The sequence below is a fragment of the Nelumbo nucifera genome, chromosome 2 (assembly GCF_055504915.1).
Source record: "Nelumbo nucifera cultivar China Antique chromosome 2, China Antique-T2T, whole genome shotgun sequence".
NCBI lineage: Eukaryota > Viridiplantae > Streptophyta > Magnoliopsida > Proteales > Nelumbonaceae > Nelumbo > Nelumbo nucifera.
Window position 1 is genome coordinate 8,970,140 of NC_142650.1, and position 27,720 is coordinate 8,997,859.

The window sequence follows — 27,720 nt, forward strand, 5'->3', positions numbered from 1 at the left end:
TACAGAGAAAATCGCCACCAGAGAAACCCCCTTCAACCACACCTATGGCACGGAGGCAGTCATCCCAGCCGAAATTGAAATCCCCTCACTTCGGTTGGAAACATACAGCGACGATACCAATAACGACGAGCTACGTACCAACCTCAACCTGTTCGACGAAGTGAGGGACCTCGCATACATCAGGACCGCGGCATATCAGCAAAGGGTAGCTCGGTACTACAATGCCATAGTCAAGAAGCGAAACTTTCGCGTCGGCGACCTGGTTCTCCGCAGGGTCATGGTACCTGAGCCCAGCGTTGGAAAACTCAGGCCGAACTGGGAAGGACCCTACCGAATAAAGAGAGCATTCGAAGGAGCATACGAACTCGAGACCCTGGAGGGTAGGCAAATACCCCAAGCTTGGAACATCGTCAACCTAAGTCGATATTACCTATAAGTTACCAAACTGGGCAGACTGTAAGCCGCTCCCAAGAGCCCAAGGGCCAGAATGCCGAAGTAACAAAGACCTCGACACCACATGACCCGGTCACCTCTCCGGCATGGGCAAAAAAGCTAAGAAAATGTCCTAAGTGCTAAAGCGTCGAGCTGAGGATGACCTCGGGACCTCATCAGCGCAAACTAAGTGTTAGTGCCAAAAGAGCAGGCAGCACGGGTACGAAACCTGGGGTGTGAAGTTCGCTCCAAGCCAGGCAGAGAATAGATCGGGTATATAGCCTTACTATGTCAACTCGCTTCATGGAATCCCCTCGTCTCGGGGACCTAATTCTATGTAGCTTGGCAATATAATCACTTCGGCAAAAGAGAAATAGTTGCACAACACTTAAGTAGAAAAAAATACTTCATTACTAATGTGTGCTTTACAGTGTTCAAAAAAAAAAAGAAAAATGAGCTCGCAGGCCCGATATACATCACTTCGGGGCTGCATCCCCCTTACCCTCAGAAGGGACCTCAGCAACACTCGAGGGGTCAACCTCGTCGTCAGAATCCAGATCTTCATCAGCCGCAACAGCCATCTCCGGAGTAATACGCAAAGTGGTGATGGCACGAATGTCAAGTTTGAGGTAGGCGTGCCTTATCATCCACCGACTCAGTTTGAAGCCCCTCCGGTATGAGAACACCATCAGGTCGTCGAAGCGCTCCGACGCTATGTAGTCGTCGACGACCTTCACCTTGGTATCCTCAAGGGCATGAAAGAATATCTCAGACTTCTCCTTGATGTCGGCCTTGAGGTATTCCACCTCGTGCTCCATACCACCTTTCAAGGTCACGAGGTGCTTCACGACGAGCCTCAGGGCGTCATTCTCCCTCCGGAGTCTCTCCAGTTCACTCTTCTGAGCCAAAGCCTCACCCTCAAGGTGATGGACCCGCTCCCAAACTGATCGCAGAGCCTCTTCGGCAGTTTGCGCCCGCTCCCAAGCTGACCCCAAACCCTCTTCGGCAGCTTGTGCCCGCTTCAGGCTCCTCTATGACTGAATTATCAGGGCGTGAATGGAGGAGTTCGCCTGCCAAGCAAGGACTCAGTTCGACAAGAAAGTAAAAGAATGAACGAAAAAAGCACTAAGGGAAGACTTCGACAACTTACCACCATAACGTGAGTCGCTGCACGTGCGCCGATGTGACCGGGAGGGAGCCCGGACCATGCCGCGACCTCGCTTGGGTAAACAACCTTCTGGCTCTTGCGAAGAGCACAGCTCGGAGTCAGCACACTGCCAACCCCCTCCTAGCTCCCCGAGCTGGAAAATACAGTTGGGGTTCGAGAAGCCTCTGTAGTCTCAGCTTCCTAAGCCTCTGCAACGCCAGGCTCTGCTGCCATCTCGGGGATAGGTCCCACCGCCTCGGGTTCCCTGGGAGAGTCCAAGTTGATGGTCGGAGGCTGGCTCGGGACTTCAGGCTCCATGGCCCGAGGAGAATCCACACGAGCTCGCTTGGTGACCCGCTTCCTTCTCTTCATTCCGTCAAGTAAGTTGGCACCGTGGGTCTTCTCTGCTTCCATGATACCTGCAAAAGGAGCTCGGCATCAGTACGACAATAAAAAAAAACTAAGTAAAGAAGCCTACTTGGACTCAGACCGACCTGAATGAGCTTGGCTTCTGAGAGGTATTCTTCGCACTCGAGCCTGACCTGGGCCTAGGACTGAAAGGTCTTCGCTATGTCTTTATCTAACATGACGCCGAGATCAGGGACAGCCACCCTCCAATGCGTAGGAAACAGCCACCCCATAGCATATCAAACCACGAAGTAGTCCCGCTTCCACGCCGGGACTTTGTTTGGAAGCTTGTGAAGAAGTTTGAATCCCGGGCGGGGAGACAGGTAGTAAGCCCACCTGTGCTCGGGAAGGTAGCTCGCTTGTTTTTTAAGCATGAGAAGAGCAGAAAAAATCTCCAACTCCAAAGGGATGACATATTCGCAGCAGAGGGATATGGTCCCGACAATGTTGCGAATAGAGTTCGGGTGAAGCTGACCTACTGAGACGCCGAAGTGGTTCAAGACTTCGACGATTAAGGGGTGAAGAGGAAGGCGCAGCCTGGCAATGAGCTGCTCTCGGAAGACCACGATCTGAACTCGTGGTCTAACTAATGAACAGGTTGAACTAACGAACAAGGGACCGAAGCCTCTTAGACATCATAGTGGAAGGTCCGAACGTGTTCGGCATCTGAACTCGACGCGAAGTGGACTCTAGGCTACCCGGGGTGACCCGGGTTGAAGGCCTTACCTCGGGCTCATCTAGAAGGCTGTCAAAGGTGTCAGCCCGGCCCGAGGTCTTCGCCTCAGGCCCTTCTAGAAGATTATCTAAGCTTCCCGAGCTACTCAAACTAGACATCGCAAAAGGAAAAGGAAAGGAATTTGAAAAGGCTAAGGGGACTCACTAAGGGAAACGCTACCGAACTAAGGAAAGTGACGCGAGCTCAAGGAATGATCGTTGAAAATTGGCGAAGGAAAAGTGACTAGGGACCCCACTATTTATAGCCGCTGTACCCGCGCATCAACGATAGAGATCAAAGCCATCCGACTCTCAGGAAAACCGACTGCATGACCCCCGAGGTGAAATCAGTTTAGCGCAAATTTTTGACGTCCGATAGCTGATAAATCGTTTGACGTCCGCATGTGAGCTGTATGCAACCCGGGCTGACTCCGGTCGAGCCGCGCTGACCCTGGTTGAGCCAAGAACATAAGCGGGTCAAACCGGGGAATCTCTGAACTGGATTAAGCATGCCACGGAGCAAATCTACCCGTTAGTCCGTGAACTCCCCACGCTGGGTCAAGACCCCGGGCATGGGGAGTGGGGGGCAATTGATGGAGGTAGATTTGGCCCGACCCCCTGGCTGTGCGACACGTGGAAAAAGATGGGGTGACCTGGCAGGAACGCCAGGTTGGCACGGTGACGTAGCGCGGCCGTATCCCAAAGAGAGGCCCGAGCTCCCCAAGAAGAGGTCCGAGCTCCTCAAGAGGAACCCATGCTTTCTGGGAGTGAAACCCGAGCTCTCCCTAAAGGATCCCGAGGCTAACAGCGAAGCCCGCGAGGGGCAAGGCCCAGACTAGTCCACCTCGTGTCAGTTTGAACCATATGCCAACACCTCGGGACGGTAGGACCTACACATCCGAACTCAAGACTTCACCTCGCGCACCACTCCGGCACCTCGGCTCCAAGTCGCGCGGCTGTGAAACCATGTCTGACGGATCCGTACTTCGAGGCAGCACGTCTGACTGGTCTGGGTCTGACAGATGGCAATCATGTCGTAACGGCCACCTGCCACCGCCATCCCAGTTGTGGCAGAGGCGGCCCTGACAGAGGAGACAGTGGCGGTTATGCCTGCCCCCCATAGGCGGTTATACCTGACTTGGCAGAAATTTGGGAGTAAGTGTACCAGGTGGCTATAAAAGGCCTTCCTCCCCGAGAGAAAGAGGTATGTGATATTTGTGCTTTATGGTCTTGAAATCCCTTATTTTCCTTGCCTTCTCAAGAATATTAACTTGAGTTTTGGAGTGTTCCTACCGGGTTCTTCCCCGGAAATCTCTAGTTTCTTCCATATTTCAGGCATCTTCAGCTCCGTCAGAAGCAAGGTTACCAGCAGCTAGGACCGACCGGATTGCGCATCATCACAACCTAATAGTAATTGTACGGGACGTTTTCATACCTTTCGGCTTGGTTAGAGAATTCTAAAGAGAGGGGGTTTGCTGCTTTAGCAAAAAGTTCAGAGGCGATAATTATAATGATGAAAATTCAGAGGAATTTTCAGCAACGGTCAGAAACTTGAGGGAGTATTCAGGAATTAACCCGTCTATTTATTTATTTGTCTCTTTAAAAAAACAAGGGCGAAATGCAATTGCGACACGTGTAGTACAGTGGTTGCCACCAGGGCTGCAAGTGATGGGACTCGGGAGACAGAAAACTGCAAGTGATGGGACTCGGGAGCATTTGGATTTGATGGTTGATGGCAACTTCCGGCAGAGTCACCAAATTGGACATTTGAATTTGAGTTAAGGGCATATTGGTAGCATCTGTTCTTTTCTAATTTCCGCTCTTTTTCTAATATATTACTGAACCCATAATCCCATTTCAAGAAGAAGGAGAAAGAAATAAGTCGTCATTCTGCTCAACGATTCTGTTTTCCTGTCAAACAATCCATGAAACTCGTAAGCTCCCTAACCATAATTTCTCCAAATTTCGTCCCAGATTTTTATCCACTGTTCGTATATTCATAGTTTTAATTTTAGTAGTTTGTTATTCGATCAGCGATTCCCAGAAGATCCACCTGTGAATATGAAATCCGATTTGTTTTTAACAAGATTTTCTTGATGTTCTAGGGTTTACTGAGAAGGGCCATTTTCTATTACTCTTATTTTTCGACTTTCGCCGATTACGATTTCCTTATTGATGTAGTAATCTTTTCCACTTACCAGAATTCTTTCTTTCAGTTGTATTCTGATCTGATTCATTCAATTTATGTTTTAACCATTCATAGCCTGTGTTTGGTGTTCATAATTGGCGATATCCTTGATCAGTCCACTTGGAATGCCTCTGGATTTCTTTTTTTTCGCTAAAGTCGTGTCTCTGGATGTTATTCTTCATTGCGTAAAAATACCGCTGTCAGGAGAAGCCCTTTACTTATGTTTGATGCAAATCCAGGAATTGAACTGTATATAACTTGCTGATATCTATGTCGTCTACGGGGTTTTTATTTGCAATTCTGATTCCAGACATTGTATTGCTTATACTTGAACAAAATGACTATTGAAACAAAAAACCTGACCTAATGTTGGTCCCGGCCATCTGGGGTCTTGGAAGGAGTGGATTGGATAGGGGACTCGAAGCCACGTTTTCACTTGACAGCTCGAGATGCCTTTATACTAAGTAATATCCCCTAACATACAATGGACAATATAGCTATTTATTGTACGCTATTAACACTTAAGAGAATTCTTGTGTTGAGAAAAATAGTTCATTTTCGGTTTATAAACTTTCCAAAAGACGGTTGAGTGTGGTGGTGAGGGAGTTCAAAGTTCTTTCTACCATATACAATTCTACCCAAAATAGCTATTTATGTGGTTACTTTAGAGCTCTGACTTCTCTCCGCTTTAATCAGGACTTGCCGTGGTTTCAATCTATCGAAGATTATTGCAATTTCTAGAAAGAGCGCAGTATTCATTGTTCAAGAATGCTACGTTTGATTCAAATTTTGTTCTTGAGTCTGGCACAATATTCTACTCTTCTGTCAATACCGTTGGTGTGACTTGTGAGTTTAGTGACAACCAATATGGGGACCATCCACCGAAGGTGTGTATGGGTTACAGACTTTAATTAGAAATCCCTTTTCTTTTCTAGTTTTAACCTGCTACAGAATATCTTTGGGTCTGCTTTTCTAGTACCCTGTAGATACTTTTAAGTTTTCTGCTCATAACGATACCCTTCAGAATAGAGTAATTGGTTATTCCTTTTGCTTTGCAGTGGGGTTCTTAAAAAATCAAACGACAGTGCCAGACTTATTACCATAACTGTTATGGGAGCTGTCTTTGGATTTTTTGTTGGTGTTTCATTTCCTTCTGATTTGGTTACGAAGGTATATTGAGATAAGCATCTTCATTACATATTTATGATACATGGAACCTTTATAATATCTTTTTCTTGCTATGGAATATCGCAGCTAAACTTACATTCTGGCCTTCTATCATCCATTGACGTGGCCCTTATTAATGAGAGATCTGGTAGATTTTCTAGGTCTGATCTTGGTGGAACAAACCATTCTGATACTCCTAAGGTGCTCATTCTTTTACCATTTACTTACTTTTAATTAGATATGTTATTATTTCGATTTTCACATGATTATGATGACCTTAAATGGTTAACTACTTTTTTTCACTAACTTATCAAAAAAACTACTTTTGTTTCAGTAGTCCTGGAAACTATGATTTCAAGATATAATGGTTATGGTGGGAAGTGTTGTCAATACTCATTTGCTATCGTATAATTAATTTGTAAATTACTGAATTGCAAGATAGAATCTCTTAAACAAATTGTCATGGCTACCATTTCTCCAAGAGGGCAGGTTTTCCTTAATTCTTTTCCATTTTTAAAGTCATAATGGAAATATTTTGTTCCATATTTGGAATTTGGGACTTTTAAATGAATTACTTTGTGCAGTTTACTTTTAATATTTCAAACTTGTCATTCCTGCTTATCTATCACGGATCTAGAATTGCTACATTACATTTATCAGTTTAACTTATGATACACCAGTTACCATGTCTTTTGTGATGATTTGAGCTATACAACCATACTGCAATTTTGCACCTATTTCAAAGACCTGGAGAAAAGTAGTTGCTTCACACCACATGGATAGATCAAATTAATGTAAGGTATTCATGCACCACTGCACCAGTTTAGAAAGTTAAATTACAGAAGGAGAGGTGATTAAGACATTGTAGGTCTTGTTCCAAAGAAACTTAGGCCACTATAATTATATTGGTGCTTCTCCCACCAAGAAAATAATTGAAGTACGCCTTTCCCTAAAACCTGTCCATGTCCTCCAAAAGGGAGAGCTATAATGGTGTGGACTTATTTTTCATGTTACCTTTTCTTCTTTAGGGTGAATGCAACATTCTAATCAATCAGGGTATATATCAGTAGGGCCATAATTGGGTTGGGTTCAGATTGGATCCAGTGACATCTGAGTCCAATCTGGTTATTAAAAACATAAAATCCAGAATCTGATCACATCTAGAGGGTCTCATATTGGATTCAGGTCCTATTGGATTTTCATATTTATTCACCCATCTTTGAAATAAATTAAAAAATAAATAAACCATCTTTGATTTAGAAAAACATAAAAAATTTATATGAATACAAAATTATGGATTTATTGATCATAAATTTATAATAGGATTGGATCTACATCCACTCTGATTATTAATTGTATGCTGTTTTTAAGATCCATTTCCGACCATTTTATGTAAATGGATCATCCGAACCTGAAATACTTGGGTTAGATCTCAGATTGGGTTTTGTACTTTTGAACTCTGTTGACAGCCCTAGCTTTCAGATTTATGTTCTAGGGGCCTGTCAGTTTTGCTTTCCAGTTGGCACCCCTATTCTTGGCTGGGCTTCTGTATAGATTGATTTTTCTTGTACCTGGAGTTATATGCTGCATTATTTGGGCTGATAGTTCAATTCAACAGTTTAACCATCAAATTATTGAGTAAAAAAAGTGGAACAAAAAAATGAAAAAAAAGCGGTCAAAGAGTGAAGAAAACGATAAAAAGGGTATAAACCTAACATATATATATATATATGTAGTTGTTCAAGACTGCTATCAGTCTTGAACACTAAGAAATTTCAGGTTCGAAAAGAAGAGAAAGTGTAGAGGAAAGAGGAGAGAGAGAAGAGAGAGAGCAGTAGAACACAAACTTGAAAGGAAGGACAGAATCTAAATTATTCTGCTGCCGCCATTTCTATTTAATATTTATAGGTTATGCTAGTTACATGAAAGGACACATCTGCCCTTGGTATTTACATAACACATAATAATATAAAACTGAAAAATAAATAACAACTAGAATAACAGCAGCTAACCCTAGGATGACTAGGAACATTCTGCCCTATGGAAAGAGTGGGACCACAGCTTGGGGCCCACATCAGTGTTCTCTACAATATATATATATATATGTATATATATAAGCATTCTTTTGTTGATTAGGCAGTATTATATCTAAATGTTTAATATGTGATCAACAAACCTGGATGTTGTTTGGTACTGTGGCCATTTATTGAAGTTTGTACGGGTTTTGTCTTGAAAAACAAGAATAAACATTTATTACTGTTGTTTGACAGCTAGGCTTCTATCCCAACCTTTGGCCAGTTCCTACAAAACAAGCTCTGGCATTGAAGACTTGCCTGAATATTGCCGATTAAGAGAAAAATGGGGAAGGTACTAAGCAGCAGATAGGGATAAAAGGAAGCAGCAAGGGGAAAAAGTTGGAAGTTGGGGTAAAGAAAGGGACAAATAGAGAGCTCAAGAGACTTCAATGGGGCTTTGTTGACCAAGGAACTGGGCCTGTAAACAGCACTGATAGAAGGTTAGTTAAGGGAAAGGAAGGTGTAGGCAAATCATGAAGATCTTAGGTTGGAATGTAAGGGGGCTTGGAGGGAATTTGAAGAGAAGTTTGGTGAAAGATACTCTAAGGAGAGAAGACCCAGACATAGTGATCTTACAAGAAACAAAGAAAAAAGTAATAAACAGAAATTTGATTAAAGCAATTTGGGGAATTAGAGGAAGAAAATGGGTAGATCTCCCTGCAACGGGAACAACAGGAGGGGTTCTAATTATGTGGAAAGAAGAGGTGATTACTGGAATAGAAGTGGACAAAGGAGAGTTTACTGTCTCAGTCCTTTTCACAAATACTTTTGATGGATTCAACTAGATCATGACTGGAGTGTACGGGCCAAATTCTCCTTCTCAGAGAGGGAGGTTATGGGAGGAATTGGATCCTTGCATGAGTTTGATGACCTTGCCTGGTGTGTTGGTGGTGATTTCAATGTCACAAGATTCTGCAATGAGAGCTCAAATAGTAGGAGAGTAACAAGAAGTATGAAGGACTTCTCTGAGTTCATTGCTAGGCACAACCTTAGAGATCCCCCCCTCAACAACGGCTCCTTTACTTGGTCAAACATGAGGGAATGCGCGATAAGTAGCAGATTGGATAGGTTCCTCATGACTAATGATTGGGAGGAACACTTTCCCAATTGTTTGCAGATTAAGCCTTGTTGGATCTCTGTTCATTGGTCGGTAGTGCTCCAGAATGAAGTCTTTAGGAAGGGAAGGGCGCCTTTTAGGTTGGGGAAGGTATGGACTGTGCATAAGGACTTTCAACAAAAAATAGCTTCCTGGTGGGAGGAGTGCAAAGTGGAGGGTTGGGCAGGGTTCTGCTTTCAGCAGAGGCTAAAATACCTGAAGAGGAAGCTAAAAGCTTGGGGTTAAGAGGAGTTTAAAAGTTTTGTGGTGTAGAGAACACTGATGTGGACCCCACAATTGTGGTCCCCACTGTGTTCGTATGACAGCAGAACATGTATTCTTTGTTAGTTATGTCAGTGTTAGTTGGTAGTTATTTCAGTTTTGTTGTTTATTTCAGCCTTATTATTAGTTTATTTGCCATGTAAGCATTAATGGCAATTCTGCCTTTTTCTACAATAAACATATAAATATTAAGAGTGGGTCGGTAGATTAATCAATCCGTCCCTCTCTTTCCTTTTCTAAAACCCATGTGTACTTCTGCTTCTCCCTCTTTTCTCCTTTTCTTCTTCTTCTTCTTTTCTCCATCTGAAACCCTTTTTACTTTTGGATTCAAGACTGATTGTAGTCTTGATCGACTACTTGGTATCAGAGCCAATCTAGGGTTTCTCATGTGTGTCTAGTCCAGCCGACCACATGAGAATTGCCTAGGGCTGGAAGCTTAGAAAGAACTGTTCGTTGGCTGATTCTTGGAGGTTACCAGAAAGGTTTAGCAGCTGTCCAAAGGCTTGTAGAGGCTTGGAGAGTGTTTTGGTAATCAGGAAGAACCAGAGAAGGTCAAAAGGATCAATATTAGGGTTTAGGCCAAGATTGAAGGTGGCGATTAGAGTTTTCTGGGTAAGTTTTTATCTTTTCTTGAGACCGTCATCAGTCAAAGATAGGTTGGACTTATCTAGGAGGAGCGGCTGAGCTCTCCTTTATTTTCTCAGAGGTGATCAGAGTTCTCTGGCTTTTTCTAGGGTTTGTCCTTAACCCTACGACCAGACTTGACTGTGGACCTATTTGGAAGGTGCGGCTGAGCACTGTTTTGTTCTCACAAAGATTTCCTTAACCCTACGATCAAACCCTAAATCTGTTTCAGCATTCCAGATTGTTTTCTAAGTGAGTTCTAGACTTGTTTTGGCTTCAAAGCCTGTTTTTGGGGTGAGAACCTTTATCAAGAATTGGACTGTTTAAATTCAGAACTGTCGATTAGTTTCAGATCAGATCTGGCTGTGATCAGTTGTTCTATTACAGTAGCTTTAACGGCTTTTGATTGCTAATTCTTAACCAAGAATGGAGTTCAAGAATCAAGGGGAAGGTGTTTTTGGGACTAGCAATTCTGGTAATATGTCTGAGACTGCATTTCAGATTACAACTGTGAGGTTTGATGGCTCCAACTACTTAGAATGGGCCCAATCGGCCATGATGGCTATTGGGGGAAGAAGAAAACTTAGCTACCTATTGAGAGATGTGAAAGAACCATCCAAGGAGGACCAACTGTATACCAAGTGGGTTCAGGAGAACTACTTGGTTATGACATGGTTGTGCAACTCTATGTAGTCACATATCAACCGAAACTATTTGTGGGCAAAAACAGCCAAGGAAATCTGGGAGGTCATGAAAGAGACCTACTCCCAACCCCTTAATGTTGATAGAGCCTATGAATTGAAGTGTGAGGTTAATAACCTCAAGCAAGGAGAGAAACCGGTCTCCGTTTACTTCTCTACTTTGAAATCTCTGTGGCATGAAATTGACCATCTGGAAACACTTGAGTGGGAAAGTCAGAAGGATGCACAGACTCATAGAAAGCAAGTTGAGACTAATAGGGTGTTTGAATTCCTAGTTGGTTTGAGTTCTGATTATGATATTGTGAGACAGCAGATACTAACAAGGGACAGTGTGACCTTGTCTCAACCCTACTCCTTGGTGCATAGTGAAGAGACTAGGAGAAAGGTTATGATGCGGCATCAACCCTTCCCACCAGCCCCGGTAGCAGTTAAACCTAAGTTTGGGGGTGATACAGAAAGGGATATGAAGAAGGAAGATAAGCGGGATCTAGTGTGTGAACATTGCAAGAAACCCAAGCATACTAAAGACACATGTTGGAAGCTGCACCCTCATCTAGTCCCAGCAAAACTGAGGAACAAAAGGGGTAATGCTCATATGGCTGTTAATACCAGTTCTGCATCCTCATCAGGCACAAAAGGCATGCCCCTAGACACCTTAGCTGTTGTTCGGGCTGCCCTAATATAGTTGGAAAAGGAGGTTGGGAATTCAGCTCAGTCATCTCAGTCATCATCAGCCTTTGCTCATTCAGGTACTCGGGCCTCAGCTTACCATGCTTCAGCTCCAGGTAACACTGAACATTGTTGGGTAATAGACTCAGGTGCATCTGACCATATGACTAGCTTGCCATCACCGTTCACTACCTATCATTTATCTTCTGGTGGAGATAAAGTGTCCATTGCTGATGGTTCCCTTGTTCCCATTTCTGGCAAGGGAGACATCAAGTTGTCTAATACCATTTCCTTATCCTCAGTTTTGCATGTCCTTAAGCTTGATACTAATTTGCTTTCAGTCAGTAGTATTACAAAACATCAGAACTGTTCAGTAACCTTCTTCCCTGACCGATGTGTTTTTCAGAACTTGGAGACAAGGAAGGTGATTGGGACTGGCCGTGAGACGAATGGGATCTACCTGCTTGGGGAGAGTTCTCATTGGAAAGATCGTGAAGATAAGAAGTCTTTTGTTTCTCAGTCTGTTAGTCCGGTTATGCTTTGGCATAATCGGTTAGGTCATTTATCATTTCGATCTTTGAAGAGTTTGTTTCCTAATTTGTTTGAGTATGCTCAGACATCAAATTTGAGATGTGAGAGTTGTGAGCTTGCAAAGCATTGTAGAACATCTTATTCATTGAGTAATAAAAGTAGTAATTCTTTTTATGTTGTACACACCGATGTTTGGGGCCCGTATCACATCCCTTCTATGGGGGGGTACAGATATTTCTTGTTGTTTGTTGATGACTATACCCGTTTTTCTTGGGTTTACCTTATGCGTTCTCGAGATGAAGTTCTTGCTCTGACCCGGACCTTTCATCAGATGATTTTAACCCAGTTCGGGGTTAAAATCAAAATCCTCAGATCTGATAATGCGAAATAATACTTTACCAAGCTATTGGCCTCTTATCTACTTGATCATGGGATTATTCACCAGAGCACTTGTCCTTATACACCACAGCAGAATGGGGTTGCCGAGAGGAAGAATTGGCACATTTTGGAGGTGGCTAGAAGCATTATGTTTACCTCAAATGTGCCTATCCGTTTCTGGGGCGATGCTATTCTCACAATAATGTATCTCATTAATCGGGTTCCTTCACGGGTTCTTGACATGAAGCCTCCGTTTACCCTTCTATACCCAGATGCACTTGCTTTGTTCAGATTCTTGGACTTCATCGTTCCAAATTTGACCCTAAGGCCTCCAAATGCATTTTTCTCGGTTATGCACAAACTCAAAAGGGTTATTGCTGCTATGAACCTACTTCCGGCAGGAGATTTGTCTCGATGGATGTTACTTTCTTTGAGGAGGTACCCTATTACCCTAGGGTTTCTCCTCAGGGGGAGAGTAGTGAGAATGGGGGTTTTTTTCCTTAGGGGGAGAGCAGTGAGAGTGGGGTTAACTCATCTGAAGTTCCTTTACCCATTCCATTGAGTGATGAGGGCTGTAATGGTGAGGGTTGTCAGAGGCGGTGGAGGCAGGTTGATTTCAGTTATCAGCAGTCCATGCCAGCCCCAGTTCCTTCTGCGGATCCAGATCCAGGTACTACAGGCCCCTTATCAGATCCAGGTCCCACTGAGATACCTTTTACTGTTGCTACTTTACTTTCTTCGGATGACCTTGACCTCCCTATCGCGGTTCGTAAAGGGAAACGGCGTTGCACCACATCCACAGCTCACTGCATTTCCCAGTTTCTGTCCTATGATCTCCTATCTCCCTCTTACAGGTCCTTTCTCACTTCCATTGTTGATATTCCTATCCCCAGAACAGTGCAAGAAGCCTTGTCAGTTCCTGAGTGGAAAGATGCAATGAAGGTTGAAATGGATGCCCTTTTGAAGAATAATACTTGGGAGATAGTTGACCAACCCAAAGGAAAGAAACCGGTTGGATGTAGATGGGTATTACCATGAAACATAATGCTGATGGTTCCATTGAAAGGTATAAAGCCCGGTTAGTTGCAAAAGGATTTACTCAGACTTATGGTATAGACTACTTGGAGACTTTTGCTCCAGTGGCAAAGATGACCACTATTCGAGTTCTGTTAGCCCTTGCAACGAGTTATTCTTGGCCTCTGTTCCAGATGGATGTTAAAAATGCCTTTCTAAATGGAGACTTACAGGAAGAAGTCTACATGCAATTACCCCTTGGATTTTATGATGCAGAGACAGGTAAGAAAGGTTTGCCGGCTGAATAAAGCCTTGTATGGACTAAAACAGTCCCCCAGAGCTTGGCTTGATAGATTTAGACAAGCCCTTGGAAAATTCGGTTATGTACAGGCCCAGTCAGACCATACATTGTTCGTTAAAAGAGTGGGCTCTTCTTTAACCTTGCTTGCTGTATATGTGGATGATATTGTGGTGACAGGGAATGATAATAGTGAGATTGAGTCCCTCAAACAACTCCATCAAGAGTTTGAGGTGAAAGATCTGGGTGCACTACGGTACTTCTTGGGTATTGAGGTTACTAGATCTAAACATGGGATCTTTATTTTCTCAAAGGGAGTATGTTCTAGATCTGTTAGCAGAAACTGGAAAGTTGGGTGTCAAGCCTGTAGATACACCCATTGAATAGAATCACAAGATCAGTGCAAAGCCTCTTGAAGACAAAGCTATGTTCCAATGGTTGGTTGGAAAACTCCTATATCTTTGTCTCACACGACTAGACATCAGTTATGCAGTCAGCATTATCAGTCAATACATGCATTCTCCTAGAACTACTCATCTTCTTGCAGTTGGGAGAATATTAGCATGCTTGAAGAGATGTCCAGGTAGAGGTATATTATTCAAGAATAATGATCACATGAAGATAGAGGTCTATACAGTTGCTGATTGGGCCGGAAGTGCTGATGACAAGAGGTCTACCTCTGGATATTGTGCCTTTGTAGGAGGTAACCTTGTCTCTTGGAGGAGTAAGAAACAAAGTGTTGTTTCTCGCTCTAGTGCTGAAGCTGAATATAGATCAATGGCTAATGGTGTGGCTGAAATCCTATGGCTGAAGTCATTATTTGAAGAGTTGGGTATGATTATGAGAAGCCCTTGATGCTGTATTGTGATAATCAGGCTGCTATTAATATAGCTCACAATCCGGTACAACATGACATAACTAAGCATATCGAAGTTGATCGACATTTTGTCAGAGAAAGGGTTTCATCTCAAGAAGTGTGTCTCCCGTATATCACCTCCAGCATGTAGCTCGCAGATCTTCTCACCAAGGCCGTTCCAAGGAAGAAGTTAGAGGCAGACCTATGCAAGTTGGGAATGACAAATATCTATTCCCAACTTGAGGGGGAGTGTAGAGAATGCTGATGTGGACCCCACGACTGTGGTCCCCACTGTGTTCGTATGACAACACAACATGTATTCTTTGTTAGTTATGTCAGTGTTAGTTGGTAGTTATTTCAGTTTTGTTGTTTATTTCAACCTTATTATTAGTTTATTTTCCATGTAAGCATCAAGGGCAATTCTACCTTTTTCTACAATTAGTAAACATATAAATATTAAGAATGGGTCGGCAGATTAATCAATCCGTCCCTCTCTTTCCTTTTCTAAAACCCTTGTGTACTTCTGCTTCTCCCTCTTTTCTCCTTTTCTTCTTCTTTTCTCCATCTGAAATCCTTTTTACTTTTGGATTCAAGACTGATTGTAGTCTTGATCGACTACTTGGGGTCCACATCAGTGTTCTCTACATGTGGAAGATAAGAATAAGCTAATTCAAGAGATTGATGATCTGGACCAGAGAGAGCAAACGAGGAATTTGGGTGTAGAGGGTAGAAGCCGAAGAGAAATTATTAGAAGGGAGTGGGAGAAAATTATATTATGGGAGGAAATCTATTGGAGACAAAGGTCTTGAGTGAGATGGCTGAAGGAGGGAGATAACAATTCAAAGTTCTTTCATAGTTACGCTTCAGGGAAAAGAAAGAAGAATTGCATCTTAAAATTGAGGGTGGGGTAGAGAGAGTTAGAAGACAAGGGAGAAATTTCAGAAGTCATCGTGCAGTATTTCAAAGGGCTCTACTCAAAGGATGGTACTAGCAGAATCCTCTGAACAGTTGTGAGGGCCCAAGATTGTTTGAAGACAAAAGGGTGTGGCTAGAAAGAACTTTTGAAGAACAAGAGATTAAAGAAGCAATATTTAAGATGGACGGTGATAGAGCTCCTAGACCAAATGGGTTCCCTATTCTTTTCTACCAACTATGCTGGGACACAATCAAGTCTGATCTAGTGGAGGTGTTTGCATATTTCTATCTATCAGCCATTGTGAACAACGAAAACAACTCAACATTCATCACCCTAGTGCCAAAGAAAGAGGGATCCTTAGAAGCTAAGGATTTCAGACCTATCAATTTGGTGGGAAGCTTATACAAAATAGTAGCGAAAGTGTTGACGACAAGGCTAAAGGAGCCAAGGAGGTGCTGAATGATCTAATTTTAAACAACCAATTCGCTTTTGTGCAAGAAAGACAGATTATTGACAGCATTCTAGTGGCCAATGAATGTGTAGAAGAAAAAAGACAAAGTGGCAAGCCAGGGGTGGTAATCAAGTTGGACCTTGAAAAGGCCTATGACAAAGTGGATTGGGATTGCTTGTTAGAGATTCTAAGTCTGAGAGGTTTCAGTAGAAGGTGGATGAGATGGATAAAAGGGTGCATAAGCTCTGCTTGGTTTTCAGTCCTGATTAATGGTGAACCTACTGGATACTTTAATGCAAATAGGGGCTTGAGACAAGGGTGCCCTCTCTCCCCACTACTCTTCACTTTGGTGGTGGATGTACTTAGTTACTTGATTCAAGAAGCGAGGGAGTTAAATTTGCTGAAAGGATTCGAGATAGGTAGGGAGGCAGTCCCAGTTTCTCACTTGATGTTTGCAGATGACATCATACTTTTCTTGGAGGTGGATTGGGAGAACATTTCCAACTTAAAAAGAGTGTTAACTAGTTTTGAGATGGTGACTGGGCTCAGAATTAATTACTCTAAAAGCAGCATTGTGGGCCTAAATGTTGGTGACCCTGTATTGGATAGGTTTAAGGAGATGTTGGGGTGTAAGTTAGAGAGGCTTCCCATTGCCTATTTGGTAATGCCTCTTGGTGGGAACCTGAGAAGTCAAAGTTTTTGGGACCTGGTAGTGGAAAAATGTGAGAAAAGATTGGCCATGTGGCAGAAAAGCTTTCTTTCAAAAGGTGGAAGACTTACACTAATTAAGATTTCCCTTGCCAACCTGCCAATCTACTTTTTGTCGGTTTTCTGAATCCTAGGCAAAGTAAAAAGCAAGATTGAAAAACTACAATGGGATTTCCTATGGGAAGGGAGTGGTGAAAACAAATGTCATCTAGTAGGCTGGAATCGGGTTTGCAAGCCAAAGGAAGTTAGTGGTTTGGGACTAGGTCATATCAGAAAGGAACTTGGCCCTTGGAAAATGGCTTTGGAGGTATCCCTTGGAGATGGAAGCGTTGTGGACAAAAATCATCAAGAGCAAGTACAGGAGATATGCCAACGGTTGGGATAGCAAGGTCCACTTGAACTGGGTCAAAGCCTCTAACCCTTGGAAATGTATTACTTCTATCTATGACCTCTTTTTTTGATTCTGTTAGATATTAGGTGGGGAACGGAAATAGAATCAAATTCATTTATAAAAAAAAACCGGAAATAGAATAAAATTTTGGACTGATTTGTGGTGGGGAGAGGACACCCTTGCTAACTCCTATCCTAGAATCTTTAAACTGTCCCAATCCAAAGAAGCCACGGTAGCCTCTAGCCTCAACCCCTCACCCTCGGGAACAACTTGGAACCTAAATTTCAGAAGGCCTTTAAGAGAAATGGAAATTGTGGATATAGCTAATTTGCTAAACTCTCTTGCTACCCCTGACCAGAGAATCTGGAAACTTAATCCTGCTGGCAAGTTCTCCACTAATTCCTTTTTCAAGGCTCTAGTGTCAAAAGATCAGAGGCCTCCCTTTCCAGCTAAGAAAGTCTGGAGATCACACATCCCCTGTATAGTCTCTTTCTTTTTATGGTAAGCTTGTTTAAAGAGAATAAACACCTGTGAGTTGCTTCAGAATAAGTTTAAAGGCAGATTATGCATCTCCCCTCATGTTTGTCCTCTTTGTCTTGGTGATGGGGAGACAACTGATCACATCCTTCTCCACTGCCCGGTCTCTAGAAAGATTTGGTACTTCTTCCTAAACCTAGTTGGTTACAGCTGGGTGTTCCCGGAGAGGGTGGTGGACTTCTTGTGGCAATGGAAGGCAGAGGGCTAGGAAAAAGAGGAAGATTTTACCGGATTACAGTGACCTGACCCATGCAGTCTTGTGGGGCATTTGGGAAGAAAGGAACAATAGAACCTTTGAAAATAAAGCTAGAAATGTTGATCAACTCTGAAGTGTTCAAAGGTCTCTCCCTAAATGATCTCCAGAGCAACCTTCCAAAAATTCTACACTCCTCTCCAAGATCTGAGTGGACCATGAGACAGGCTCTTAGAGAAGAAGGAGAAATGACTCTAAACTTTGATGGTAGTGCCCAAGGATCCACAGGTCAAGCAGGAATCGGAGGTGTAATCCGAGGGGAAAGGGGGAATATTTGTTGGGCTTACAGTGGTCCGATTGGGAGGGCAGATGGCACAAAGGCAGAGGTATTGGCTGCACTCACAGGGATTTGCCTTGCCAAACGGCTAGGTTTATCCACTTTAACCGTTAAAGGGGATTCTGCAATATTATAGCTTTGTTACAGGAGAAGGGAGGGCCCTGGAGACTAGCCCACTTCTTATCTGAAGCAAGGGATATCTTAGGCTCTATGAATGTGAAGTTGGTTTGGCATTGATAAAAAAAAAGTGAAGTTGGTCTGGATTCCTAGGGAGCAAAATTCTGTTGCTGATAACCTAGCAAAATCAGGGGTCTCTAGAGATTTCTTGTTTAGTGACAGCTGTTTGCCTTTGTAATCCTGCCAAGCCACTCTTGGCTTCAGTACATCCTTTCATGTACTTCCTTTTTTTTCTTCTTCAATAAAAAGTTACCTTTGCTTCAAAAAAGAAGGTGCCACATAAGCTGAACGGTAAATAAATGGTTGGGTGTTGGGGAAACATTAAAAATGGTGTTCCCCCCAACAGTTGGCTCTCACACAAACCAAGACAAATGTTTATCTAATAAACGTCTTACGAAATAACATTTTGGAATAAATGCCTATGCGATGAGCTGACACCAATTTTCAAATAAATGGCCACAGAACCAAACACCATCCTGATTATCGGACATTAACCTGCCAAGTTTAGGTCCAAGGATGATTCAATGCTTAACCCTGATCCACTTTTGAAAGCATAATGGTGGTTGACCAACCAATGACTTGATTTACAAGGTTGCTGAAGCTATTTCACCTGCTACTCAATTTGCTACATTAGCTATCAAATCCAACAATTTATATCCACTTAGACACAGTGGCATTACCCAATGTTGGTCCTAGCTATTTGGGGTCTTGAGAGTAGAAATTGGAAAAAAGGGATGACAATTACTATGACCAGGTTTTGTTATTTTATCCTTATTGGACACAATACACAAAGGCTGACAAAGTGGTACCTATACCATCCACCAAAAGTTCTTTGAAAAAGGATAAATTTTATTCATTGAGGTGGCAAAAAGACCCAAAAAAGTATTCAGTATTCAGGAAGAAGATGATGACAATAGATTACAGAGGTTCCACAACTTCCTGTTCTTTCTGTTTCTGTTTGTGTTGTGTTTTTTCATGTATTCCAACCTTCCTTTTGTTCTTTAAAATATGTATCCATAGGCTGTGGCAAATTTTCAGGAAGGAGATGATGACAATCAGGTTACGGCAAGGAAGAATTGAGAAGGCTAGCAGAGATTGATACTTGTTTTAATTCAGAATGACACTTTAGTTGTTTTTGATTTTTCTGGTTTTATAGAATTTAGAAGATATTGTGGATGAGCTTTGGAAATTAAACTCTAGTTATTTTGGCTGAAATTGGTGTTACACTAAAATTTCATTGTAGATTCCACAATTTCAGCCACAATAAATTTTAACAGTATAATAATTATTTTGGTTTTTGAACAGTGTTGTGAAACTGAAATTCACAAAATAAAATGAAATCATGCTGAAATTAAAAGCATCACTGCATATTTTTAAATAGTACCAGAATATGTGTCCATGTTTTGATCAGCACTGCTAATGTTCCACTGCATTACTTTTTTACACCAGATATATGTTCCAACAAATCCTCGTGGTGCAGAGTTATTGCCCCCTGGTATTGTTGTGCCTGAAACAGATTTTTATTTGCGCAGATTATGGGGTGATCCAAATGAGGTACATTTACATTATTGTTGATCATCTTTTTTACCACTTTTTTCTATTGTTTGAACAATCTATGCTTTCATACATTAGTTTTCTTGTGCATCTTTGCATGACCAGAAAGACATGATACCAGAAAAAGTTGTAGCCATCAACTGGTATCATAAAACTGGTAGCCAATCAGGTGGTTTATTTATCAAGTTAGCGGCGAGTTTTGATTGGTCAAAGCCCTTCTGATATCATGTCTTTCTGGCGGCATAGGTTTCTCCTTATACATATATAAGTTGTTGAGATCTTAGCTGTGAGGTTTCCATTTATTGTCAATGGGTGAACTTTGTAAGTGATGGATTTCTCTGTTTATGATGATTGAAATCCGCAGGATCTGAAAACTAAGCCAAAGTACTTGGTGACATTCACAGTTGGTTTTGATCAGAGGAATAATATTGATGCAGCAGTTAAAAAGGTAATAAACACACCTGTATTGTTATTCTTGTTCTTTTAATATATTGTTTCTTTGTTTCTTTTCTAAGGATACTTAGGCTTGTGTTTCACATTTCATTGTAGTTTTCTGAGGATTTCACAATTTTGCTTTTTCACTATGATGGTCGGACAAGTGAATGGGATCAATTTGAGTGGTCAAAGCGTGCAATTCATATTAGTGCAAGGAAGCAAACAAAATGGTACTTTTTTACTAGGTCTTGTATATACTTAAGGTTCTTATCTATCTTCTTCTGGTTAGAAAACTTAGGAACCTAAGTTGTAATTTTTATGTTCTTTTTGAATTGTTGTTGCTTCCTATAGAATCTATATCATGTTGTCTGCATTCTCAGATCTATTCCATACTACATCTTTGTAGTTTGGCAATAACCTTGCAAAAGTTTTTTTCTGACCCACTTTGTTCTCTTTATCTGGTGTAGGTGGTATGCAAAACGATTTTTACATCCAGATGTAGTAGCAGCTTATGATTACATTTTTATCTGGGATGAAGATCTTGGAGTTGAGCATTTTAATGCAGAGAAGTAATATTATGTTTTTCATTAGTCAAAGATCCTTAAAATATATAATCCTCTGGCATTTTACCTCACTTTTTGGTGTTTTTGTTTCCATGTTCAATATTTTGTTGATGGAGCTAGGTATATTAATCTGGTAAAGAAACATGGCTTAGAAATATCCCAGCCAGGACTAGAGCCAAATAATGGACTGACATGGCAGATGACTAAAAGGAGAGGTGACAGTGAAGTTCACATGTAGGATTACTGAGCTATTGTATTTTGTTGAGTAATTATTCTGCCATTCTTTTTGTTCTATACTTGGAGGCATAGCTATACCTTCTGCAGTACTAAGGTGTTAATATCCTGTTTACCTGCAGGGAAACAACAGAGAAACCTGGTTGGTGTAGTTACCCGCATTTGCCCCCATGTGCAGCGTACTCTCTCTCTCTGAAAGTTACTTTTGGTCGAAATTGGGGTCAAATGAAAATGGAGAATGGGGAATGCTTCTTAAAAGTTTGGAAATTTTATGTCAAGATATTGTAAAATTGTGAAACATTGGGAAAATTGTAAAGCCCATGGATATTTATCATAATTTGAGCAAATGATAAAGGAAAGCTTAAATACACAATTTAAAGATATTTGCTGGTTTTTCCTTCAATATTAATCTACACTTTAAGCATGAATATGATTTTACTATTTTTTAATTTACACCTAAGAAATCAGGACTGATGCCTGATTAATACAATGTGTATAAGATTAATATTTCCACCAAATATAAAAGGTCAAGGTGGTGTTCATTCTTAACCAAGAAAATGGAAACAATTTGGTGAGAATGAAAGAAGGGGATGATTCTTGTAGATGCAAATTTGAGTGACACTTCTGTCAATATTAGTAAAATCATTATTATTTATGTAAAAAGGTAAAGTTTTCCTGAATGACATGAAACATGTTGAAATGTTGTAAATGCATCTGAAAACATAACAGTTATACATTTTGGCCATACATTTGGAAAGAAAGAAATAAGGAAAAAATGTCTTGGTGCAGTTGATGTATACCAGGATCATGTTCCTTGAATTTATGCTTCTTTTCAGTTCTGATAATAATAATTTTTCATTGATTTCAGTTTTGTGGAGATTATGGCCCCTGTTTTTTCACGGAATGCTTGGCGTTGTGTGTGGCATATGATTCAGGTACCCTTTCAACTTCTATGAACAAAAGTTTCACCTACAGTAACAATAATGTGTTTGATAATTTTCTTGTAGAATGACTTGGTACATGGGTGGGGATTGGACTTTGCACTAAGAAGATGTGTGGAGGTGAGTGACTTTTATTTTTCTTACAACTCTATTTCTTATCCTTTTTTTTTTCTATCCATGTCACATTTCACCAACTGTGTGAATATTTCCATATCATTTATCTTTTATAAATCATTTTTTGTACCTAAAATTTTGCTGAACTTCTTAAAACACATATAATGAGCAGTAAAAATGAAAGTGACCTGTGTTGTTAATTTCTTTTCTGGTTTGCAGATCATGCAAATTACTCATCGTTTATAGGGCTGAGTTGTCTTAAAGTTTTTGAGGTGTAAATTTGGTCTAACTACTGATTTCCACTCCAGATTAGAAACTCAATTAACTTAATAAATGTTAACATGGTCTGAAGTGGTAAAAAATGAATTAATGACTTACAATTTGACAAAAAGCATGGCTCTTGATAGGCATTGGCTGGACAGAATTCCTATAGTTAACCCCAAATAGTTAGGGTTCAGGTTCAGTTGAGTTGAATTTAGTTAATTTTGTAAATGTAGATGTGGATCTAGTCCTCTTGTAACCTTCTATGAACATATGTTTCTCTCTTTAGTCAGGAATGGTCCAATTAGCTGTCTATCATTTCATCCTTTTATGCCCTGTTAAATTCAGTCATACTTTTAGACCACTCAGGAAAATTCTTCCTCTTCTGATTCACTCCTTACATGTTTTGTTTTGTTGTATCTGCACAGCCTGCACATGAGAAGATTGGTGTGGTTGATTCTCAATGGATTGTTCATCAAGTCATACCTTCTTTGGGGAATCAGGTGAGGCATCATCTTTTATGAACTTGTGGAATATTTGATGTGGTGCGTGATGTGGGTATTGTGTAATCTGTGTGTGTGTACAAAGATTTTAAGGGTTAGAACTTACCTGTATGGACTGATTTTTGGCACCATTAGATGTATTAAATGATTGCCCATAGAGAAGCCCTAATGGATGTGTTATATGTAACTTATGGATGTCTATCAATGGTTTTAGATAATTTCCAGAGAATAAGGCAGCACCAATCAGAAATGTACCCTTGTTTTGTTTAATAGTCATGATTTGCCTCAAAACAAGAGCTTCTTTTCTCCGGTTTGTTGGTTTCAGTTGGGACATATGACAGTTCAAGTTGGGGTATGAATATTAAAATAGTTCCCAACCTAACATTACAAATGTTCACGTGAACATTCTCTCGTGAGATCTCACTGCCTTTCTGAAAATATCTCATAATCTAGGTTATGTAACATTATATGAGGGAGGCATGGATGACTAATGAGTAATGACAAGGATAATGATGTCCTAAGGGCATGGACTGAAGTGGCATCCTTATCCAAAGAAAAGGAAAAGGTATTTATGGAGTGGTTACCCCTGGCGGCTAATAAAATTAAACTAAACTTTGATGGAAGCTCCATGGGAAGCATGGGGATGGCTGATATTGGAGGAGTATTTAGGGATTGGACTGGAAAAGTATTGTGTATCTTCTCAGGACCTCTGGGGTTAGGAGATTCACTAAAGGCTGAGCTAATGGCATTATTACAAGGTTAAGAATAGCAATACAATCAAGATTTCAGCCTTTGGAAGTAGAGGGAGATTCAAAACTGATAATTTCTTGGGCCAAAAGCAAGCAACTTGTACCATGGATATACAGGCATGAATTTAGGGAAATAGAGAACACACAAAAGCTGAACATGTAACCTTTAAGTGGGTCAGTAGGAAAGCAAATGGGATGGCTGACACTCTAACAAAGCAAGGGGTATATAGGAAACAGATGTTTTGGGCACCATTGTTATTCCTTTTCTGAAATGGGACTGGAACGAATCCTTATAGGTGCATACACCATGCCCTTGTAATAACCAGATTATCAGTTTAATATAATCCAATTTTCTTGCTGATCAAAAAAAAAAAAAAAACAGAGTAATGACAAGGATATCAATTTGGGGCCTAAGATTCTTGATTTTTGCATCTCAAGGGAGTCTTTTGTTGAGTTCTAGTTTTCTTTATTGGTGACTTGTGAATGTGAGGAGCAATAATTTGTGCTTCTGCTGACATCATTAAATGCAACATCGGCAGCCTTGTTTTCCCTGACTCGGGATCAGCTACCCACTAGTTGTTCCTACAAGGGAGATATTCCCAATGCACAGTTGTCATGTCGTGTGGGTAGAGATGTGGGAACATCTCATTGGTAGCAGATCTGAGCTTGTTTTCCCTTTCCACATCTAGGATGAGCTTTTTGATGGGCTAGTCATTCTAGCAGGACTGACCAATCATTTCAAAGTGTCCATAATGTCCCTCATATATGATCCTTTTCATCTATACATTTTACATCTTCATCCTGTCTTGTTGGGTGTGGGTCCAGCCTCACCTTTCTCATGCCTCTAAAAAGGAAGGCATGTAATGAAAGCCAAAAAGGCTTCTACATTTTTGTTTTTCTCCTATTCGTTACCACCATAGAAGAGAGGTGAAGGAGAGAAGAGAAAAAACCGAGGGTTTTTGGTAGGGATGCAAGTCGGGCGGGTTGGGTTGGGTTTATGGTCAACCCAGGCCCGGCCCTAAAATTTGGGATTAAGGCCCGAGCCCTAGGTCAAGCCTGATCTTCCCAACCTGAGCCCAGCCTGCACTGCAATTTGATGCACTCGGGTTGGGCTTGAGCTTGGGTATATATGTATTTATGCAAATATGTATGTAACTATGCAAAATATATATATATATCTTAGTTGGGCTGGGTTTGGGCTACCTAAGGGTTAGGCCCTGGCCCAGCCTGAAAAATAACAAAGCCTGACTTCCCCGAGCCCAGCCCGAGGACCAATAATCCAAACCCAGCCCGTGTAAAATTTCGGGCTTGGGCTGGGCCTGCTCAAGTTGCACCCCTAGTTTCTGGGTTTGAGTTTGTGAGGAAGGAAAGGAAAGGAAAATTTTCAGTCTCCATTCTAAAGCCAAGTTCGGTGTGTTCTGAAGCCTGTTCTTGATGAAATTTCTGGTGCTGTTCAAGGAAGCAAGAACATCATGTACTTTGTTCTATTACCTCTACTTCTCTCAGTTACATTCTTACAGAAACTGATCTGAACTCTGTTTTTGTTGAAATCCACCTTTCACTTGGTGATGTTGATGCTGTAGTTGTAAGCCAAGGATTACTTCCTTGATGATTGTAAACCTCTAGTTTCGACTAGAGGACTCTTGTACCCATTAATTTCTGAATTAGTGGAAGACTTTTACGGACCATAGGTCCCATGGTTTTTCCCCATTTTTGGGGTTTTCTACTGTAAAAATTCTGGTGTTCTTTTTTTTTTATGGTATATGCTATTATATTGCTGTTGCTTGGCTGAACTCATTTGTCTGTTATTATTGTTGTTGGCAATCCATTTTATCACACAAAACTTTGGGGGAAAGTTTCTTTCTGTCCTGGGATTGTGTTTACATTGACATTCTACAACTGTAGTGTATCTTCCCCAACATGTCTTGTATTTCTTGTTATTCAATTTGCTTCTATAAATTTTCTCATAATTGTTCACTTTCTCTGGACTCGCAGGGTCAGTCTCTCAATGGGAAAGCGCCATGGGAAGGGGTATGTTCTGACCATTTCATATTCATGTTTTCTAGGGCTACAAATTGGATACCTGATTTGAAGAATTTTCATTACATCAGGCTCAGGCCCAGGCCCACCCAAGAATAATTAGATTTAATCCCAAGCCACTTATATTTCTTTAAAATAAAGAATTTTTAAAATAAATTTATATAAATATGAAATTTTAATTGGATTCGGATCTTAACTTGATCAGATGGGTGCTTCCAATCCAATTATGTGAATGGGCTATCAGAATCCAAACTAATCAGATTGGATGTTGAATTGTATTCCATACATTTGGAGTCCATTAACAGCCCTATATATTGATCTTCAAAAGTGGTTAGTTGTTTGTGTGTGTGTGTGTGTGTGGAAACTCAGGCAGGATGCATTTGTGCTCACATAATCTAGCAATGTTGCAATGAGTGGAAAAGTTATGAGGTCCACTCAGCCTTCATGTTTCCCTTATTTACACTTGATTCAGTCTCACCACTGAATGGGTCTGAACTCTGAAGTGAGCAATGCCTAAGGAAAAATCTACATGATTTGATGATGGCAAGTTGGCAACAGATACTTTTCATGTGTTTACCTGACCATAAAATAAGCCAGAAATCAGATGATTGTCTGCCGTGCTGATTTTTGGCATTGTCTATCTTTTATGTGGGACCCACTCCTGTACTGATTTCCTTCCTTGCAAGAGATATGAAGCAACTGAGGTGCTCTCTTCATTCCTTTGGCATTGCACTCTTGTGGCAACAAATGCTGTAGAGGGCATTTTTTTCATTTTACTTTGAGTTTTAACCTCCTTAATGAATGGTGCTATCAGGTGCCTGTAGCCAAGCTCTGATGTGGACCTCTTTTATTCTTAAAAGAGGTGCCTATAAAGATTAGAATTTCTTAATTGAACACCTCTTTTATTCTTAAAAGATCAGATGGAACTAAGCCAGCTTCTCTAAATGAATCTTCTGTTTCACTTCCTACAAGCAGGTAAGAGAGAGGTGCAGAAGCGAGTGGGCAGAGTTTCAAGCTCGCCTTGCCAATGCAGACAAAGCATACCTCGCGCAAATGAGGACAGGGTGACTTGGGTTCCTCTATGAATGCTCTGTTTTGTTATCACCTTTTGTGAATACCAAATGAATTTCCTTTACCTTTACCCCGGAGGGGGGGGGTGTAGTATCAGATCGGATGTTGAATTTTTTAACTGAAATTTTCTTCCATGGTAACAGTAACAAGGTAAACGTTCTCTATTCTTGTTGAGAATCGAGATCTACATTTGTGGAAGGTAAGAAAATTTCACTGTGTCCATAAACTAACTTCTAAAGCATGGTCTAATTGCCTGTTCTTTTTGTTTATTCCCTTCGTTGTAAAAAAAAATGGAAGCGTCTGATTTCTGATTGATAATCATAATCTACTGGCAGACAAATGCACGAGTCTTGCTAGCTTACCTTGGACAAAAGAACTTGCCCAGGTAGTCAGCCCTTTATTTTTCTTGATTTTCAATAACTACTAACTAGTTAGCAATTTATCACTGGAATCTCTTTTAATATTGATTTTCAATAACTACTAACTAGAAAGTTTTGCCCAGACATGTGGCAACCTTAACTTTCTAGAACAAGCATATCAGAATTTGGTTGTTTACATTTTCAAAGAGAAAACCCACTCTTCATATACGTAAATTGCTTTTAACCACATTTAAAATTTTGAATCAGACATGTGGCATTCTAATATAGGTGTCATACATTCAATAACAGTTCTTTTCCTAAAAAATGCAAAAAATGTAGAAGTGGTTAAAGTGTTTATTTACAATCACTTCAGTCTGCAATTTCAATACTTAGTTTTATTTGAATTTCAAATATAAATATAATTATTAAACAAATAGTGAAACTCAAATAAAATCATCGAAAAAAACTCAAATAAAATAATATTATTATAAAAGAGTAAAAACCAAAATGATACATGTGTGACTGCCCTATAACAGGGTCACATACTAGATAAAAGATGATAAATTTTTTAAATCAAATAAAAATCTATCAAAACAACAAATGAAA

The 27,720-nt window shown here is 40.8% G+C and overlaps 1 protein-coding gene across 4 annotated transcripts; it reads left to right on the plus strand.

Annotated features, from left to right (window-relative positions):
• Nucleotides 1-4,415: 4,415 nt before the first annotated feature.
• Nucleotides 4,416-26,981, plus strand: LOC104594877 (uncharacterized). Of its 4 annotated transcripts, none has more exons than XM_010255410.3 (15): nucleotides 4,416-4,635; nucleotides 5,586-5,776; nucleotides 5,948-6,059; nucleotides 6,144-6,257; nucleotides 19,740-19,844; nucleotides 20,209-20,292; nucleotides 20,394-20,509; nucleotides 20,747-20,848; nucleotides 20,963-21,076; nucleotides 21,199-21,255; nucleotides 21,945-22,011; nucleotides 22,084-22,137; nucleotides 22,821-22,895; nucleotides 25,640-25,675; nucleotides 26,660-26,981. In XM_010255410.3, the coding sequence occupies exons 2-15, from the start codon at nucleotides 5,757-5,759 to the stop codon at nucleotides 26,750-26,752; spliced, it is 1,149 nt and encodes a 382-aa protein (XP_010253712.1). In that variant the 5' UTR covers nucleotides 4,416-4,635; nucleotides 5,586-5,756; the 3' UTR covers nucleotides 26,753-26,981. The 4 variants fall into 4 exon arrangements, with proteins under 4 accessions (XP_010253712.1, XP_088753320.1, XP_010253713.1 ...); XM_088897194.1 differs by lacking the exon at nucleotides 26,660-26,981 and adding an exon at nucleotides 26,499-26,534; XM_010255411.3 differs by lacking the exon at nucleotides 5,586-5,776 and having other exon boundaries at nucleotides 4,420-4,635.
• The last annotated feature ends 739 nt before the right edge of the window (nucleotides 26,982-27,720 follow it).

Bases quoted from the DNA above. Each gene is read 5' to 3' on its own strand.
- LOC104594877 (XM_010255410.3), top strand. From the start codon at position 5,757: ATGGGGACCATCCACCGAAG. The intron at 6,258-19,739 runs GTGCTCATTCTT...TTTTTACACCAG, and splicing joins ACCATTCTGATACTCCTAAG to ATATATGTTCCAACAAATCC. The intron at 20,849-20,962 runs GTAATATTATGT...TGATGGAGCTAG, and splicing joins GAGCATTTTAATGCAGAGAA to GTATATTAATCTGGTAAAGA.